Source organism: Phalacrocorax aristotelis, chromosome 1 (assembly GCF_949628215.1).
Source record: "Phalacrocorax aristotelis chromosome 1, bGulAri2.1, whole genome shotgun sequence".
Classification (NCBI taxonomy): Eukaryota; Metazoa; Chordata; class Aves; order Suliformes; family Phalacrocoracidae; genus Phalacrocorax; species Phalacrocorax aristotelis.
The window spans coordinates 132,529,536-132,549,712 of record NC_134276.1 but is presented as its reverse complement, the minus strand read 5'-3'; the positions used below and the strand labels follow the sequence as shown (position 1 = coordinate 132,549,712).

The 20,177-nt window shown below is 43.5% G+C and overlaps 1 protein-coding gene across 3 annotated transcripts; it reads left to right on the top strand.

Moving 5' to 3' along the window:
• The first annotated feature begins 4,341 nt into the window (after positions 1–4,341).
• Positions 4,342–19,888, top strand: ING4 (inhibitor of growth family member 4). 3 transcript variants are annotated; one of them, XM_075108409.1, is made up of 10 exons: positions 14,000–14,385; positions 15,059–15,167; positions 15,934–16,070; positions 16,686–16,757; positions 16,958–17,124; positions 17,320–17,434; positions 17,757–17,865; positions 18,196–18,343; positions 18,753–18,814; positions 19,023–19,888. In XM_075108409.1, the coding sequence occupies exons 4-10, from the start codon at positions 16,730–16,732 to the stop codon at positions 19,060–19,062; spliced, it is 669 nt and encodes a 222-aa protein (XP_074964510.1). In that variant the 5' UTR covers positions 14,000–14,385; positions 15,059–15,167; positions 15,934–16,070; positions 16,686–16,729; the 3' UTR covers positions 19,063–19,888. The 3 variants fall into 3 exon arrangements, with proteins under 3 accessions (XP_074964519.1, XP_074964526.1, XP_074964510.1); XM_075108425.1 differs by lacking the exons at positions 14,000–14,385; positions 15,059–15,167; positions 15,934–16,070 and adding exons at positions 10,453–10,506; position 11,747; XM_075108418.1 differs by lacking the exons at positions 14,000–14,385; positions 15,059–15,167; positions 15,934–16,070 and adding an exon at positions 4,342–4,481.
• Positions 19,889–20,177: the final 289 nt, after the last annotated feature.

Here is a 20,177-nt window from a genome sequence, read left to right as displayed (position 1 = left end):
GTTGCACCTTGTATCTTTGCTGGAAGGTGGTAGCACTTTTTCTTCTTGTCCTTTAATGAAATCAGTTGTCTGTTCTTAGCTGGATTTTGCAATTTATCATTGCTTTAAAAGGAAACATCATGTAGGCTGGAAATCATTTAGAAAAGTCACCCACAAACAGTAACTGAATCTCAACTGTGACTAATGATAGTATTGTTGGTCTATAATTCAGTTAAATCTTTCTCAAAGATTTAAGACTTTCATAATTTAAAGCCATATGGTTAATCAACCTTGTCCCTTATTAGAGTTTTTTGATGGTTATCACTGCCATTAAAACTGCCATTCTATTTCACTACTTTTTTTTTAATCCATAGGTTCTTGTTACACCTTTGTTCAGTACACATTCAGTACAAAGTCTTCTGCTATAAGAAGTCTTTTTTCTTTTGTCATGAATTACAGACCATGATCAAGACACTGTATTCATCTTTCCAAATGGCTAAATTAAATTGAGCTGGTTTAGGTGTCTCACATTAAGGCTTGACTCCATCGTATAGTACTTACCTATTGCCTTTCTTTTTCCCTTACGAATGACCAGTCTGTGTAGCGTTTAGTTCTAAGTCTTGCTATATTAGGCCTAGACAGTTATCTTGAGCCACCAAACTTGCACTGCCATAAAAGGATATGCAGTTCTTTTAATGAGATCTTTTTCTATAAATTAAAACAAATAGCATTATGTTTCTTTTCTTAGCTGAGTGCAACCCCTATCAATTACACTGTGATTTTACCAAATCAGTGTTAGGTTAACTGGCTTACAGCAACCTGGATGATCCCATTTACTTTTCAAATACTTTTTAAGTAAAAGTATTTGCTGGTCTTCTGGAACACATTCAGAGCTCCAAAGTTGTTTGGAAAATAAAACCCATTGCTTCCATCTGCTTGCCAACTAATTCTTTTAAAATTATTGTGAGTTTCTAGCTATGCAACTTCTAGGATGTTTTATTTAATGGGTAGAACCAAACATCTTCCTAAATCTCATTGGCAATAGGTAATATTTCATTACTACACAGATGTCTACATCATCCAACTTTCTTCCTAATATAGAATATAATTATGAGATTCTGCCTGTCTTCTATATTTTTATTATTTTATCATCTTTATATCAACTAAAGGATATATATAATGTTTAGGATTTTCTTCTAATATTTTGCAGGTAATGTACCTGAAAGCTGCCCAAGTTTACTAGTGCAGTTTCAGAACATAGAATGAAATTGCTCTGTACATTTCCTTAACTACAAGATAGGTACCTGTTCAATCGTCATTTTAGGTACAACAGATTAAATTTGTGTGCATGGTTTCTTGTTTCTGTATAGTAGAACACCAAAGTACTAGAAAGATGTAGTAACTTGGTCCAACAAACATTTCGATTTCATGTAGTGTCTATGTAATGAATGAAAAAAAAACCTGCAAGAAAAGAAATCATGACACCAAAGAACTAGAGTCTATGCCTAGTTTTGCTACGAACTTAGGATATGTTTTTGGAACACGGACACAGCTATAATCTGGGGCCTGTGGCATCCTCTTTTCATTTGTAAAGCTGATTAACCACCTTGGGGGCAAGTGCTGCAGATCAATTTTTTGATATTTGTCAGAATGAAGTGTGGGTACATCCAGTCTTTCCTGAAGAGAAGGAAATGGAGAGCAGGGACCTCTGAACTGAGAATGTTAAAAGAGTGAGAAGAGCTGAAACTGTACCTCTACAGCAAAAAGGGAACCAGACAAGACTCTGAAGTTGTAGGCCTCATGCTGTGGGGTATGCATAAAGATCCCTCTCAAGCACTGGCCTTCACCTTGTGGTACTTGGACAACATTTAAGAGGTCTGTAAGGTAACTGAAAAGCTGGAGGCTTACATTTGGTGTGCAGATGTTTACATTTCCAAGGGAAAATACAAAGGCATCTGTAGACAAATAAAGGTTGAGAACCACTATGCTAGACTAATTCAGTAGGCTGTTTAGCTTCCCTTTGCGAGACACCTAGGCCTTCTGGGTAGTACATGCACTCATCAGCCAGGTCCTTCATCTAATGAGGAGGTATTTACCAGCTTAATAGGATGTAACTGGAGTAGCAGACTCTGGGGTGGAGGATAGTATGTGATAACCATTGGGGTTAGCACACGTGGCTTTGTTACCACAGTACTTGCCCGAGTATCAGTATATGAGGCTGGGTGGGGGGGTAGACATAAATAGTCATGTACCTCCAGAGCACATTCTAGCTGGGGAAGCATCTTGCTGTGAAATCATCTGTGCCCATGCTAGGACTTTCACTTACAGAAGTGTTTAAAAAATATCACACCTCTCACCAAATAACTACTGTGGTAACACTCTGTCTGCGGGTGAGGATGCTTCTGAAACCCTGAGAGAGATGCACTTCTCCATGAACCTCTGTGCCTCAACTTTCTAAAGAACGCAAAAATAGAGACAGCAAACTTCTGGATTCAGAGCTCAGGAACTAGTTTTTGCTGGATTGGAAAAGTTTCTAGTGCCATGAGACCACACAGGTACACAAAACTGCCTCTCCCCTTTATTTTCCAACTTCACAGTGGCAGTTGATGAAGTTAAACCTACATTTGTACACTTTACTAAGGCTTACTGTTTAGATTTTAAGCCAATGTCTCCTCCCTGTCTTTTATATTAGCAGTGGCAACAAGCCCAGAGGGAGCTTGTCTTTCCATGTCAGTGGTCTAGTATTTTGACATCTCCCCTAGCCTTGGCTTGGAGAACAAGATGGTATTCCCAGGTGGTCTCTTAATCAAATTGGCAGTGTCTAAAAATGCCTGTTTCTTAACATCAGCTCCATTTAGCCTAGTAGCTCCAAGCAGGATGCATTTGGGAGATTCTGGTTTAGTACCAGTACAGGGTATAGGGAGCAGATTTTTTTTTTTAATGTAACAGCCACATCCTTCTCCTTAATTAAGAGTGTAAGGCAATTTATAAAGAATTTTGAAGTACTTCAGAAGCAAAAGTGAGGCTTAACAACAATGTTCAGCTAACTGAAGCCAGCTGTTTCACATGGGAACTGAAAAGAATAAGAAATGTGTTTTGAATAATTAAAAATATAATAAATTATTATAGGAGTAGGCCTGGAAAACACTTCATCTTCAGAACATAATGAATCTCTGAATTAACCAAATAGTGTAACAGCAATATGGTTGACAGTTTAAACGGCTGCAGTTCATTTTTGTAACAGCCTCTCAGTCTTGCATTGCAGGCTGCTGGAAGATTTAATCCTGGTATATCCATATAAATAAAGGCATGGTGCCTTGGAAGATCTTTGGGAGGAAAAAGAAGAAATAAGTCTGGTCAATTCTCCTCATGGTCAGAATCTAGCAGCAAGTAGCCCTGAGCAATATCTGTCATTATACAGTCTATTGGGAACAAACAGAATGACATAGGTGAGCGGGCAGAAGGTGGCAGATGAAACATAACATTTGCCAAAGGCAGTGCCTCAGCAGTATAGGATGCTAAATGAATGCTGACCTCTTAAAGCAACAATCTTGAATATCATAGACTCTAAGGACCAAAAGAAGTAAGATAATTTTATCTCGGTTCATTTGTCATCAGGAGTGACCTCACCTTCTTGACCTAGCACGATACCATACCATGTCATATGCAATCACTAGCAAAGGACCATATGGGGAATAGTTCCTGAACTCTGTAGCAAGAGGATCTTTAACCTATAAGTGATTTGCAGTATGTGGTCATGAAAGTGGGTCTGGCAAGATGGAGAAGTGTCCTAACTTCATTTCATTGCTTTTTTGGTTTGTTAGGTATGTTTGTACCACAATCATTTTACAGCAAAGATGGTCTCTGTTTATAATGTAGCAGCAGCAGCTACTTGTTGCTAATGAATTATATGGTGAATGAAAAGATATGAGCGCCGTAACAAACAGCACTTCCTCACCCAGGTTACCCGGTGGGAGGGCCCAGCCAGGCCGCTGAAAATTATTTGGAGGCAGGAGAGACCTCCGTAGCCTCCAAAAGACGAAGCCCGTTTCTTTTAGCACGGAGATCAAGGCAGCAGGTATTTACGCGCCCGGCAGCTCAGGGCAGTCCCACCAAGGCAGCCGCGGGCCTGCTCTCCCCGGTGCAGCGCCATCCCTCCCCACCCCCCCTTCCTCCACCCTGCAACCGGCAGAGGCGCGGCCCCGGCGGATCCCGCAGAGCGCCCTCCCTCTGCCACCCCCGGCGGGGCCCCGGGGCGGGCAGGAGCGGCCCCACCCGGCGCCCTTCCCCGCCTCTGGGGACGGGCGCAGCTCCGCAGAGCCCAAAATGGCGGCAACAGCAGAGCGGAAACGCCCGGGAAGGCGGGCGGAAGTGGCTTCCGCAACGGGGCAGCGCTGCTTCCGGGTGGGCGGGGGGCTCCGGCGTCCGGCTGCCGCCGGAAGTGCCCGTGTGTGTGGGGCCCAAGATGGCGGCGGGGATGTACCTGGAGCACTACCTGGATAGTAAGACCCGCCGGGGGCGGGGCTGAGGACCGCGGCTGGGGCCGCCCTGGCGGGAGGCCCTGCGGGCACGGACGGGCCGCGGTTCGGGGCGGGGCCGGGACCCGCGGGGTTCGAGCTCTGCCCGGCGGCTGGCCGGTCCCCGCGGCCGGCTCCGAGCCTCCGGGCTGCTCCTAGCCCGTCCGTGAGGGCCGCCGCCCGGTCCTGGGGCCGGGTGGCCAGGCCCCCTCCGCCGCCCGCCGCGTAGAGTCGTCTCGGGGCCGCTTAGAAACGGCGGCAGCAGCGCCGGCGGGCCGTGCCTCCGCTGTGGGGCAGGGCTTGGCGGGTGCTCCTGCGAGAGCCCGGCCCGCTGCGGCCCGTGGGCGCCGTGCTGGCACCGGCGGCGAGCTTTTTGTTCGTCGCCGGGGCGGGGAAGGAGCCCAGCGCTGCTCCGGCCGCCATTCGGGAGCGGCAGCTGGGCTGGCATTGGGTTTCCTGGGATAAACTGCAGGGCTGGTGAAATAAAACCGGAGAGAATTTCTGTGTCTGTAGGGAGGTAGTTTCGACAGATTCCTTCGCTGTCGTTTTAAAAGTGTGGTCCTGTTTTGCTGGTCGAAGAAGTGCTCTGTAAATACTAAAGGAGTTGGTGACGTTATTTGAGCCCTCCTGTGATATCATCCTACCTTAAGGTGCCTGTAACTTTGTCAAACTCGGACCTTTGGGGAGTAAGACCTTGAATGCATGTTTTAACCCTGTGTTCCTAGGCAGTAGACTAATCAGGAGTTTTTGAAGGACTGTGCTAATGGGTTAAGATTTAGTAACCTGTTCTTTGATTAATGCTGTTTTCACACTTTCTTTCTGATCTGGTGTCAAGACTAGAAACGGCAGACCATGGCGATGGGGTGGTGCATTTAAAGCATGGTAGTACTGGCAATGTGTCTTAACTTGGCTATACCTGGCCAAGTTAAATCTCTTGACATCTGCACATGCTTGGAAACATTGGAGCTTGGTTCTTCAGAAATTTCACTACTAGGTTTCCTCCAGCTCAGCTAATATGGTGTTGATGTGGAGATAAAAGATCTTATGCCTGTGTCTGCAGTGCTCATTTTGTCATTAGGAAAGGAAATCTCTTGTGAATCAAACTAAGAAAGTTCAAGAACCATAATAAATTTCAGCAAAAGCTGAAAAGAAGCTGGAAGTGAGCCGGCAACGATCTAGGAGCTGTGAGGAAGGAGGGTGTAAATGCCAGGAAGAAGAGTTGGATGAGGAGGTAGATTGTTAAAGAGGAGCAAGAATTACTGCGTAAAGATGTATGTTCTTCTGCTCTTATTCTGATGTGGAAGGTGGCAGTTGGCTGAGGCTCCTCAACAAAGATGGCCAGGAGTTGGAGAACGGGGGCTAGACAAGAGGGGAAAGATGCGGGTAGACAAGGAGTAAGCTCCTGGGGAGGATGCAGGGTTTTCCTACTGGGAGAGCACAAATGTATTTTGAGTAAGAGCTGCAATATGAAGATAAAGGAGTGAAAGACGGGTTTGCAGGTGTTAGGCAGGGATGAGAAGGATGAAGCGCTGGGTGTGGAGAGGCCTGGAAGATACCAAGTCAGAGAGAAAGGAAGCTGTAGAAGAGCTTGGTGGCTAGAGAGTGCTTCCACCAAAGTCAAATACTTCTGGATCTTGTCGCTGTCAGCTAAAATTAATGAACCCCCTGGAAACTCCTCTGTTCCCCTCTAGTAGAAGCATGCAGAGAAAATTACAAACTTGTATTTCTGCTCTCAGCTGAGATGTGTGGTCCTGTAATTGAACTGGAGATTCTCATCCTGTTGAAGGTGGATATTTATCTGGTGGTGTATACTCATTTTTAAGATGTCTTGATAAAAAAAAAAAAAAGTAACATGTACAATCTAAAAGTACTTTAAAAAAATCCTGGCTACAAAGATGTTAGGAAGAACAAAGCAATCTTTGCTGCAATGGTTTAGCCTTTTTTTGCATGCTCTTAGAGCTCTTAAGGTCTTTTTCAGTTTCATCTGGTGTCCTGTATGCAACATTACTTCCCTTTGTTACCCAATTATAAGACAGTTGCTGTGCTTAATCTAGAACTTCTTTCAGAAAAATACATCGTATGAATTATAAAGCTTACAGTCAAAGAGCATCCATCTCAGTTAGTTTGCAGGTAGGCTTTCTTGTCATGGTTTTGTGACTTTGGTCTGTAATTAATTTTCACAGTTCCAATATTTAGTCATTGCACCTATAACGCCTTTTATCTGCCACTGAAGTGTCCCCTTATGGAAAGTTTCTTCCCTGGGTAGATTGGAATTGATGAAATCTTAACCTTCTTTCTGGTAACTTAGAAAAAAAATGCTTGTGGTAACATATTTTTCAGTTTTCTAATTAGCCATCATATTCTTCGAGCCTGCTCAAATCTTTTGACATCCTACTTGAACTTCTGACTCTCTGAAAATGCATACAGTCCTTCATGGTACTAACTAAAGAAGTCAGGTTATTGTTGTTCTGTTGGGCATGCCCCTGTCCCTGTTCATCATTGTGTTTCAGCTGGGAGCCCATATTCAGGTAACTATTTACCATGATATTGGCATGACATAGTCTTTTTGTTTCTTAGAAATACAGTCCAGCGTGCTTTATCCATCAGTTATATTGCTCATTCCTAAATGTATTATCCTCTGTAAAACTTGATGGAAAGTATCTGTTTGCAGCCAGGCTGTCTCCTGCTGTCCCAGTGGTCTGTTCCTTCCATTCTCTTTCTTCCACTCTGTATCTCACTTCCAAATAACTTTTCTTTTGTGGGATCAAGAACTGCTTTGTGTGTGTTTTGCATGGGTGGTGCAGCCACTGCCAATAGCTTTCTGTAACACATTCTAAAGCCTTATGTAGCTATTTAAAGTACTTTTAATATATCTTATGTTTGTTTTTTCTTATTCTAGCTTGTTATGCAAGATACTTTCTGATGCTACATCGAGTATTTGATGCAAGTTATAATTTAATCACTTAAAAAATTATTTCTACTAATGAAGTGTATATTCTTACCAAAAAAGGTCCAGTCAGGAAAGTTTGTTTTAACACTTAATCTACATTTTCCTGCTCATCTAATTCTTTGAGATGATCTCAGATCAGCTATTCCATTTCTTTTCATGCCTGCCTGCCAGCATTCAGTTTTTCCCTCGCTCCTTCTTCCCCCCCCCATTTTTTTCCTACATTATTTCAGTATTTTAAAAACCTTCAGTTTTAAAGTAGTTCACTAATGTTCAAAAAATTCCTGAAAGTTATACAAATAAATAGTCCAGAACCTTTGGTCAGCTTTTTAAAAAATGTCTAATATTTACATTTACTTCTTGGAATTGAATTCTTTTAATATTACAGAGGTAACGCAAACACAGTTTTCAGCTGAATTTTTTTTTCCTCCCACAGAGTTTCTCTTTCATATGGTTTACTGGTTGGATCTGCTCAGGGAATGAATGAGGAGTGTGTGATGAAAGAGGGCAGTTGTTTGTAGGACCTCCTGAAGTCCTTGAAGAATGGAAGGTGTATAATGTATTAAGTGAAAGTTGTAGGAAGAAAAAAGGTGACCTCATGTTTGAGGCAGATGAATACCACCCTGACAAAGTGTGTTTGATGTTTGTGTTTATTTTGGGGGTCATGCTTTTTACAGGTTCTTGCATAGATTGTGGTTCCCTCAAATTATGAGTGAAAATTTGTAGTCAGAGGAACAGATGTGCAGAATGCTCAAAGCCTCAGTTGAAGTCTGCTTTGAACAGATAATTCTGAAAAGTCAGGCTATGTAGCATTTTTAGATGTTTCAAGAGGTGTGTTTGTAATTAACTGGCCTCCTTGGCCTTAATCTCTTTGCCTCAGTAAATCTCTTGACCTCCAGTTTATTGGTAAGGGAAGTGGGCTACTCCACAGCAGCGTGGTGAAAAAGCATTCTAATGTCACAAAAATGAACACCTTGAAAAGCTGATTACCAAGGCAGTTTTCAGATTGAGGTTTGGATTGTGTATGTGCAACTCTGTATTGACCAAAGAGAATAAAATAGAACTTTGAATCACTGCTCAGTCACTGGGAACGAGAAATGCCTTGTATAAAAACCTCATGCAGTTAGGTAATTAAAAAATATATGTTGAAGTGCACGAGCAGTCTGACAAAGCTGTGCATACAACCACAGTTGTTTCAGTTCATAAATTTTTAGTCCTCTGCTTTGGACATCTAAAGTTCTTTTCAAGGAGATTTTTGTGGAATAGCCAAGTCAACAACAGTTCTCTTAGTAAAAGGTGTCTGGCAGTTTCTTAGGTCTGGTATTTCAGTAGCTTTCAAGTCCTTGCTGTAATTTGAAACTGGGTTTAGACCTAGGATTAGACATGCCATTGTCTTTGCTCTAAGCTGTTAACTGCAAAGCATATCTGTCTGAAAAGTGTTATGCTCCTAGCAGATGTTTTTGCAGCAGAAAAACGCGCGTATTCCTTCAGTGCTGAACATCCTGACAGAGGAACTCCATGTCTTGTCTGTTCTGATGACCTTCCTTCCTTCATCCTACCGAAGCTGCCCCTTCAATGACTATACTGAGCTAAAGGATTTAGGCAAGGAGAAGAGCAATGTTTCTTGTTCCAGTTCTCTTCCTCCCAAGTGTTTTCCTTTGAGCATGGTTCTTTCCTCAGTTCTCTTTCGTGGCTGAAGGTAAGCAGGAAAAGATTTCCATTTCTTCAAATGTCCTAAACCATTTTATGCCTGCTTCTGTGGGGAGAAAAGCAAGATACTGAAGTGCTTTTCCTCAAGCCAAAAAAGCAGTGCAACTTTAGTAGGGGAAAAACTATGGGTGTAAAGGGGTTAGAGATGTAGAAAGGAATGGAGGAAGAATAAGAAGGAAGAAAGCATAATGTTTTGTGATGAGAAGATTGAATGTGCATGAAGACTCATTAGAGGAGTTTGTGCTTGCTCAGACTTGAGTTACTGTACTTGGCTCAGTATTTGCTTTCGTTATGGGTTAGAGATACTGAAGTGGAGGCTTTGAGGGGGAGAAAGGAAGGGTGACGAATACAGATTTTCCAGAAGATGAGATGCAAACACTGAGTGTTCCTCATGTTTGGAATTTTCAAGAGGATCGCAGAGCTTCTTTGTAACAGGTATCATTGAAGTACACATATTCAGAAAACAGTCCCAAATAGTTTTCTACAAGTCTCTATTTATATGTCAATGTGCCATGAGTATAGGGATTATCTTTATAGTAAAGGGAACTGCTGTGCAGCCACATGTATTTTCTACCATCACTGCTTCCTTGTTTGCCTACCTAGTGGGTATCAGAATAAAGTGAGTGTACTTAGTGACAACATACAAGTTTTATGACACCAGACCCAATGCATGTACCTCTCCTCAACTGTCTGCTGCCTGAGTCTGTTACGAAATGACCTCTCTGCTCACCTACCTATGCTTCACTGCTGAGTGTATGTCTGCCCAGTAGTTCAGATAGCTGAGGTCAATGGAAGGGGTTATGTTTGTGGGTGTCCTTTCTGAAGCAATCAAACAGCACATTCTCTGCTGGTTCCAACCATCACTGCCCACCAGTGATGTGTTCCTGCCTGGACTGATGAGGCTGCCTCTTAATTTGCCTTGCTGAATGCGGAGCATGCATTGTTCCAGTTAGGAATTGTGTGCCGGACTGGAAGGAAGTTCAGATTTTCATATGGTTGAACTGGTCTGTTGTTGAATAAATGTCAGCATAAAATATTTGTAAGGAATCATAACAAAACAATGAAAAATGTTTCCATCTTACCCCCAACCTCTGAGGAACAAGATTCTGCCAACATTTGGTCAAAATTAGACCTAAACGCTTGGGAGAGTCATCAGCAGAGGGCTAGTAACCTCAGTGAGCTTGAAAGGTAGGAGGACGTCTCTGGCCTGTCTACTCAGATGGCTGCTTGATATTCGGTTCGTTGTCTCAGAGACCACCAGTCAGGACCTGTTCCAGGAGCAGACACTAGGACATATCTGCCCCAGTGAAGAGGATGATGGGGACAACAGACTTAGATGAGGAGACCTCAGCTGTTAAGTTAACATGGTACTGTGTAGCTGTTTTCTTTTGGGTTTTTCCCTTTTTTTTTTTATACTGATTAGGGAGGCATCAAGTTTCCTTTGCTCCTTCTATTTGCATGTCAATAGGCACATAGAGTTACACCAGCTCGGGGCTTGTCAATACTAGAAAACTTATGCCAGCATAAGCACAGAGCAACAGGTGCAGCATATACCCTCTTGAAAGTCATCTTCTTTCTCCTACAACTGACATGGGAATGTCCTTTCATTCTTTGATAGCATTATCCAACTCAGTAAAATTGGATTATTCTTTCATAATAGCTACCTACATCTGTCTGGATTTTTCTCTGTATAGCCTCATCACATGAGAGTATGATGTGTATTGTCAGCTTGCTACTCTTAGAGGACATGGGTGTGATGTCAGAACTTGCTGTAGGTTAGCCTTTGATTCTTTCCCAGTCCTGGCTGTGTTCCAAATTCCCCAGCAGTTCTTTTATCTCTCACTTTACCTACCATCATTACTTCTATCCCCTTCCCAATGTAGCATGTAGCCATACCCTCCCATTCTTGCCTCTAAAGTTTCTCACATCATACCTCACATATGCAAATCTCTTAATAAATTGTTTCTACATCCAGTACTGTTTTAATGTAGTGAAAGATGCCTTTGACCTTAATGAGACATCGGATTAGTTGCATCTGCGATGCAGCACACATGATCTATGGAAAATTACAAAAGATCTTAGGCAGGGGAGAGGATTTGGTGATTCATAGGCATCATTTGTTTCTGTGTGAGAGCTGCTGGCACAGCACACTCTAAGCTAATACATTTATTATTGTTAATGACCAGTTTATTTAGAATTGATTTTGTTGTTGACTGGTATTTTTATCAGAGGTGATAGAAGATGGCTTTACAAGCCAAAGTATCCTGCATTTTTTCTGCATTTCTTCACTTACCCAACAGCAAATCTGATGTGACCATTTTGGCAAACAGCCCTGCAATCTCATTGGTGGTGGTCCCTGCCTTTGGAGATCTGTGACAGGCTGGAAATGCCTGGAGTGGTATAAGTCTTATCTGACATGTCAGTCTTCCAAGTCCTCCAAGCTTCTGAAATCAAGTTTCATCTTTAACACAGCAATAAAGATCGCTTTTCTGAGACTTAACAATATTGCCTGCTATCTTGGCTGTGGATGCTGTAGCACTGAACTAACGTAATAAGAAAAAGACAAAAAGAACCCCTCCCTCCCTGAGGAAAGGGTCCACTCTTTGGGGGAGTATTAGGTTTCTGTGACTGTTATATTGGCTGCCGTTGCTGACTGATACCTGTTTCTTTGGACAGTGCCTGAAGTACATGCGCCTGTGTGGGCTAGTGTGCAGCTCACTGGCCCAGAGTTTGGGGTATATGACACGGCCACAGGATTCTTGGGTGCCTGTAGCTAAGTTAGTCTGCCATGCACCTGAGTACCCTGTTTGTAAAATCATAGGTAGTGTTATCTCTTACAGAGCTGTTCTGAGGATAATGTTACAGGTTAAGATGCATGTACTGCAGTAGGGCTGAGCCATAAATTAATAGAGAGAAAGGTTTATGTTATGATCATGCGCTAGTTTCAGTGAACTGAGTGGGAGGATAAATAATTAGCTGAGAACACGGGACAGAGTAGAAGCTGCAGCTTGAAAGGCTTGTACCCTCTAAAAGGAGGGACTGAGGCATATAAAAGACATTCTTCCCCCTAATGAGGAACCAAGGAAGCTCCTGAAGATTGCTCTAAGCCAGTTGTCCTGCAGTATACTTCAAATGCTGCAAAATTATTAGAATCGTGGAGTACTGAAAAGTCCTATGGGCTTCCCTTGCAAGATCCCAGCTAATCTCCCATCTCAGGGGGCAAAGAATTTACCTTCTCATTGTGGCAGTCCCTGGCACAAGCAGGACTTCTTTAATTGCCTTTGGCAATGTGATGTTTAAAGTGTTTGCTGAAATCTGTACTGTTAATAAAGTAACCGGTGGTTATATTTCAAAATGTATTTTCCCATTTTTTAATAAATGTAATCATGCATCTGAACATCGTGGGTGAACAGACATCTCGGGAAAGGCACCATGTATTTGTATAGTGCTGGGTGCAATGGATCTCTTTTTAGGAACTTGGACATTGTCGCAGCACAAACCCATTGTTTGGCACAGTTAAAAAACATGCTATGGGAGAATGAAGCATAGTGAAAGCTATCAGGTTGTAAAGGCTTACTCTCTGTGTGTGTATGTCAGAATTAACATCTGAGTTAAGTAGCTGAAGGTTAAATATCAGTTGCTTCCACTTTACACCCCACACATCTTTTTAAAAAGAAATAAATAAAATAATAGGAGGGGAAGGAGGGTGGTGATGGATTCTGACTTTTGGAGAATGAGTGCATGGTTCTTAACGGACAAGACAGTGTGGGTATGGATGCCTGCGGAAGAATGAATGGGGGAAGGAATGACAAGGAAAGAGGAAACTAAAGGAGATGAAAGAAGAATGGGGGTAGTGAAGGGGTAAGAATTGAGGGAAGGAAGGATGCAAGTAGGTAGAGAGGCTTTCAGCTTGTGATAAGAAGTGAAAAGGAAGGGGCAGGAAAAACTCAATGAGACCTGCGCCAATGATTTTTAGGGGAATCGTACTGTGACAGGAGGGAGTGGGGCCACAGCGGGGCTGTGCGTGGCTCTGTGCAGATGGACACAGTTCCATTAATGCCAGCCCACACTTTGGGCCAAGCTGCTGGCCTCACGAGCACTTTCTTCGCTGTACATCTTCGTCATCCTCCTCTTCCTTTCTTGCTGCTATGCCATTTGTGTTGAAAGAGGCCTTCGCTTTTCTTTATTTTTCTGTCAGATTGTTGCTTGTCTGGGACAGAGAAACTGCCCTTCACTGCTGCCTTCTCTAGTGATTAAAGATGCCTGTAGGGTGGTTTTTCTTTACTATGATCCATTTCAGAATCTGAGAATTATTTGAGTACTTTACAGTATATCGTATTTAGTCATGGGAAGTTTAGGTGCCTCTTACAGTAAGAAGAAAGAAAAAGGAGAAATTCAGGAGGAAACAAACCTTTATAAATAACATGAATGATTTTAGGAAGACTGTGGGAAAGTGTGTTGTGTTAGTAGGGATGAGGAAATGGAAACTTTTTAATGGGGCTGGTTAGGGTGGTGATGTGATGAGATGTGATAGCCAGCACAGCACAGGCCAAGCAATTTCAGCAAGTGTTCTGAACTGCCATGATAAATTCTGTGATGCAGGCCATCACCTTTTGTTGTGGTTTGGTTTTTTTTCCAAAGGGTAGGCAAGAACTTTCGAGTTAAGCTAGAGATTGTAGAAAACTTCCCCATATTTAGATAAACTATATACCATACAAATAGTTTGTCACTCAGTTAAAACTTGCCCAGCTACAACTTTATCTTGTTATGCTTTTTGTTCTTGCCAAACTCTCTCTGGATCGTAATTTTGAATGTTGTACTCAGCTTGTTTGCACTTCTAGTTGACTAGATAAAGCATCCTTATAACAGTTCTGATTATTATAAAGTCACTGTACTGTCAATTGTTTTGTTTTCTCCTAATTTATTGACAAATCAAATACAGAACATTGATCCAATAATAGATTTGTAGAGTGAAACATTTTGCTGGCATTTTAGGAAATCATTTTGCAGCTTTTAGCAGGGAAGGACTTCAAACGGCAGGGGTTTGGTCTCATCAGGCCCCGTGGAAACCTGCCCAGCTAATGAGCCTCTGGAAGATCATTGCTCCTGCATGCTTGACTGGTAAATGATCCCACCAATTGTGTCTGTGCTGAGCATCTGCTAGGCCCGAGCTGGATAGCGCCTCTCTCCAAGAGCTGCCAGGAGCAGAGAGCTCTGCATGTGTGGAGACAGGTAACAAGGCAGGGGAGCCACTGTCCTGACTGAGGGGCTAGCAGTAAGGGGAGGAGGCCGCAGGAAGAGAGAGTCTCTGAAGTACAGATGGTCTGGGCTGAAAAGACGAGACCAGGCACGTAGAGCCAAGGGGAGGACAGAGGCTTTCCAGATGAGGGCATGCGGTGGCGTTAGTGACAGGTGGTGGCAGATTTTTACAGTTGGGCACGGTCCCTTTCAGGTTCTGTAGCAGAAGCAAACTCCTTTCTGAGTTTCTCCTGCTGCAAAAACATTGCTGTGAAGCGTGGCTGTAACCTTTGTGGGGTTGTTCTGCCTGGAGAATAGCATCCTACTGGTTTTCATGCTGGCTCAGGTGCTCGCTCTAAAAGGTTTCTAGCCCTGCTGAGGGAAAACTGGCTGTACCCAGTGAAATTTGTGCTTTGACTGACTTTTCTTTTTAGAAGAGGAAAAGAAATTGCATTAATCATTTTTTTAAACTACAAAGTCAAGAATTTAGAAGTTGTGATCTTCCAGAATTAATAAACGCAATGTAAGTTTGACATATTATGTGCAGTGCAAGAACAGATACGGTTTTCCTCTAGAGGATACCTGTCTTGTCTTCTGCAGGAGATGCTTTGGAGAGGAATGAAAAGTAGCATGCTGCAGTATGACCCATGTTTCATTTGCTGTACAGATTGAAAGGCTTGGAGTTGAGGCTGAGGATTGCAGGAAGGAAAAAGGCATGGTCTCGAGATTCCCAGGCTGGATTTCATCTGTGCCATAAGTTCTCTTTTTAAGCAATGGTAACTTTCAGCATTGTGTCCCTGTTGTCTCCTGAGGTGCTTTTCTGAGCTGTAGGGATATAATCTGGTAGTCGGCTGCTTGAACCTTGTGTGAAGTCTGTCATGCCAAACAAATGTGGAATTATCAAGTTTAGGAATATGCAGCCAGCCTTAATTTTGCTGCTTACTAATTTTCTGAGAAATTGATTTGGTACTGTTAACTGTCTTTGAATGCAGGGTAGCAATGCCTGTGTGCTGTGTGATTATATATCTGGGTACTTAAGGGCACATACTATCTGAGAATTTCTCAGATATTTAAACCAGAAATGGCAACAGAAATCTATTGAGGCAATAGCTTGATTACTTATAAGGATTCCATATATAACTTACTATATTCTGTTTGTGCAGAAAAAATAAGTTAAAGGAGCAATGTCTGAGCACAGTGAGGCCCACAGTTGTTTTTACCTCATATAGGAATTAATTTCATGGCCTGTATGTAGTACTTGTTAAAACCTGCCTCTTGTATACAGACCTTCCCTGGTGGCTGATTGCTTTTCAGGGAAATGTCTCTACTGTAGAAAGATGTGGCAGTGAAAATAGAGACAGCTGCTGAGACTGATGTATTAGACAGTTTTGATGACGGGTAGACACACCTTCATTTACACTCTCTGTGTGTTGGAGAGTGGGTTCAGGAAGCAGACATGCTTACAATGTGTTTCTGAAGAGCTTTTCCCCCACACCTTTTTTTGTTTTTTAAACCTGCAAGAGGTTTTTTTTTTTTCATTAGGTATAAAGTTGACAACAATCAAGCCTGGACTTCAGGTTAATGCAGTGACACTAGATCTCAGTTTGATTAGACAGGCATGGAAAATGAGAATTGTTTTTATCAGCTTTGTCAGTTGACCATCTGGTGATGCCTAGGGGGTGAGTAGCATAGTGCATTGAAAATTAATTGCCTATCAACCTCACACTGCTCATTCAGAGCCCTACAAACATTTATTATTCACAATGTATAGCATTGTTCCAGGTGTTGGACAGACCACACTGAGATTACAGTGCAGAACACAGAACAAGGAACACATGACAGAGGGCTAAGACTACTGTTCACTGCTCCCCGTTCTGGCTCAGACTTGCTCTTGGGCTTGGCACCATGTCTTCTGTCCCCTATATGGAAAATTGATGCTGTTGTACTATTTTTTTCATTCATAGTTCTTGGGTGGATACTTTGCATTATAATGACTGACTTCATTACAAATTTTGGTTTTCGGCTTTCTTAATGTAGGCCTTTCTGCATGGCAGCAGTTTTGTGTTACCTAGTATGTATTATAGAACTATGCTCCTGGATTAGATATACCAAGTTTTCATAGTCTGTCTCCTTTGAGTTGACAACAAATGGAGGCACACTCATGTGTACCAGGAAAGGGTGTTGGGAATCACTGGACTGGTGTATGTGTTGTTACCAGTCAAATTAGCTTTTTTCCTGCCTTGGCATTGTGGACAGGAACCTGACTTCTCCATGCAATCCTTGTCTCTCTGCAGGTATTGAGAACCTGCCGTTTGAATTGCAGAGAAACTTCCAGCTGATGCGAGATCTGGATCAGAGGACGGAAGGTGAGGATTAGAGATGGTTTTGTTGACGAGACAAGAAATATGCAGCTTGACCAGCTTTTCTTTCTTTTGCCTTTATCATGGGGAACTCAGGGCAGGGGAGGAAGTCTGCAGCTGCTCTGATCCTTCAGTCTCTCTTGGAGGACACTACAGTGTGTGTGTATGTATGTGTATTTATGTATTTAATGGTAAACTTGTTTCAGACCTCAAGTCGGAGATCGATAAGTTGGCCACAGAGTATATCAGCAATGCAAGGACTTTGTCTTCAGAGGAAAAACTGGGGCTTCTCAAGCAAATCCAGGAAGCCTATGGGAAATGCAAGGAGTTTGGGGACGACAAGGTTCAGCTGGCTATGCAGACCTACGAGATGGTATGAAGGGAAGTGTCTAGTGCTTATCATATGAAAGACTGTACTAAAGCCCCCCAATCCATGAAGGCCCTGATCTCTCTCTCTTTAGGCCCTACCCACTCTTGCTTCTCAGCTTCTAGCGCAAGCCCCGTGCTCTCTCCTCTTTGGCCTCTTTGTCTGTGCTGTGGTAACTCCTGGTCGCTGTCGTTTTTGCAGGTTGATAAGCACATCCGGCGGCTGGACACAGACCTCGCTCGCTTTGAAGCAGACCTGAAGGAGAAGCAGATAGAGTCGAGTGATTATGACAGTTCTTCCAGCAAGGGCAAGAAGAGTGAGTACCACCACTGGGCTGCAGATTGATACAGGAGGCAGCCAAGTGACTATGGAAGTGGTGGGGATGAAGGCAGGCACTGGAGTGGTACAGATCAAAGACTGTTACGCTGGAATCTGAAGGACAGGTAAAAAGATGGTGACCTGGGCTCTTCTTGTGTGAGCATATTCAAGGCCACTAGATAAAATTAGGATGGGGTGCATGGCCCAAAGCCAATATACACTCTGAAGTAGGAGTGTATTTTAGTGCTGGAGAGGTTTTTACTATCAGGTGTCTATTTTGATGGGATGGCAGATGCAACACCTTTCTCTCTTCTTACCAGAGGGCCGAGCTCAAAAAGAGAAGAAAGCTGCCCGTGCTCGCTCTAAAGGGAAGAACTCTGATGAGGAGGCACCAAAAACTGCCCAAAAGAAATTGAAGCTTGTCCGCACGTAAGTGTTCAAGAGATTTGTGGGAATGAGGAGCATCACTGCAAATCAGACCAAGGAAGGCCTAGCCAGACTTCCCTGCGAAGGATCTGATCCCCACCCACACCAGACAGTGTGTCCCCTGTTCCTTCTTGGGAAGCAAGAGGAAGAGACCTTTTAATTCTTTCAGGGGAACGTGGCATGAAGGGGAGGGTGGGTCACTTCAGTGGGGTGGGATGTATGTGCTTAGAAAAGAGAAGTGGCTGTCTCTGGCAAATATGGGCATTGTCCTGGGAGATGCAAAGCGACTCGAAGCTGGTTATTTTGCTGACCTACTTTATTCCTGCCCTGCAGTAGCACAGAGTATGGGATGCCTTCAGTCACCTTTGGAAATGTGCACCCTTCGGATGTATTGGATATGCCTGTGGACCCCAATGAGCCTACTTACTGCCTCTGCCACCAGGTCTCCTATGGGGAGATGATTGGCTGTGACAACCCAGATGTAAGAGCCTGCACTTAATGAAAATGGGGGAGAAGGGAGTGAGGAGAGTCTTGCATGGAAGGTCTTGTCCTGCTTGGGTAGGGCCTGATACAGCAAAGCAGTGACAAGAAGAGGGCTTACCTCAGATAGTTTGGAGGGGCAGAGGGGTGGCTTGGCGTAGGGCCTGGTAAGTGCACCTTTCTTCAGGGTTTTCATTAAAATGACAGGTTGTTTTCTTGCCCCCACACTTAAAAAGGGAGAAGGGGAGTTCTCCTCGCTAGCAGGATGTAGGTTGGGTGTGAGTCTTCATTCCCTGATCACTGCTGGAGATTTAGGAGTTTGTGAACAAGTGTTGGGAAGCTTCGGTAGCCCAGAAGCAATGATTTCAAAAGCAAACTGCTCTTTAACTGACTGCTCTCCATCCCAACAGTGTTCCATTGAATGGTTTCATTTTGCCTGTGTGGGTCTAACAACAAAACCAAGAGGAAAATGGTGAGTGAACAAGCAAATTGGTCTTTGGAAGGGGGAGGTCCAGGGTGGCAGGAGGGAGAGTACTGTATATACACACTTAGAAGACCTCTTAATAAGGAAAATTTGAATTAAGCCTTTGTCTGGGACCTTGGAAAAGGTCCTTTGTGACTGTATATTCAAGGTTCATGTCATGCCCTAAATTCTGGCTTTTTGCTTCTCTTTCTACCAGGTTCTGCCCTCGCTGTTCCCAGGAGAGGAAGAAGAAGTAAAATCCCATGAGCCCTCAGTACTGCTGCAGGTGCTCCCTTCCCCCTGCCAGGGCCTTGCCCCAGCAGCCCCAGCCCTTGGGGCCTTGGCTGAGGGGAGTCTTGCCCTGTTTGTGGTTTGGGCCATCCCTGGAATGGTGTGTACCCTCACGGCGGTTCCTGTGTGTTCTGTATCCCTGGTTGCTTCCGAATCCCTAAGGGAGGCCCTCTCTGTGTACTATTCCAAACAGGTCTCAACCTCAAAGGGAATGAATGAGGGCACCAGGGTAGCCACCAGATTCCCAGGGATTCAGGTAGCCCCTGATTTTCCTTGGCTTTCCTTCAGCCTCCTCAGAGTTCATTGCCTATTCTCTGCTTAGAGAACAAGGCTATGGGATGGGGGAAGGAAAGGAGGTAAGTCTTCAGCATTTTAGGTCTTTGATTTTCCTGGATCTTTTTCGGGAGAGAGGGAGTAACCAGGCCACTTCTTAATCTAGTGGGCTGGCTGAGAGACTGAAAACGTAATGTACTCCCTGTCTTTAACCATTCCACTACTGGCATTGAGCAGCCTCTTTTGTTTGGGAGACGAGGAGGAGGGAGGAATGTTTAGAGCTAGCTTTGTCTCTCTTATTCCTGGGGTAAACCTGTTGGCCTGGGAAGCACATTGTGTGAAGGAGGAAGAATTTCTGACCACATGGGGAGAAATGGCTTGATCAAGCCTGTCTTCTGGCTCCAAAATTCTCCCCTCCTTTTGTGCAGTGAGGCTTCCCCATTATGTTGATGATGGGAAGTTTGGGGATTCAGATCCCACTTGTATAATACAGAATTAAATAAAGGTCATTGAAACAAATACTCTGTCTGTCTTGCTGTCGCCTCAAAAGTAAACTGCGGCAATTGGTCTCTTTAGTTATTCTTTCTCTCTCAGCTCTGCTTTTATTCTAAATAATGAATATGGTACAGCTTTTTTGTATAGCAGTCCTGAACAGTGTTAATGACTGACATTCTGCTGAAGTCAGGCTTGAAAATATCCCTAATATACTTGCAAAAGGTTACTAAACTTTCTGGTGGCTGTGAAAAATATCTGTCCCTTCAGTTGTGCCCCCACAGAGGGTGGGCATCCAAGAATGTGGATAGATTTT

What these genes read in the sequence shown, in the direction of transcription:
- ING4 (XM_075108425.1), top strand. Translation starts at nt 10,468, where the DNA reads ATGATGGGGACAACAGACTTAGATGAGGAGACCTCAGCT. An exon ending in TCTGGATCAGAGGACGGAAG is followed by an intron (nt 16,758 to 16,957) that starts GTGAGGATTAGA and finishes AACTTGTTTCAG; the next exon opens with ACCTCAAGTCGGAGATCGAT. An exon ending in TTCCAGCAAGGGCAAGAAGA is followed by an intron (nt 17,435 to 17,756) that starts GTGAGTACCACC and finishes TCTTCTTACCAG; the next exon opens with AGGGCCGAGCTCAAAAAGAG.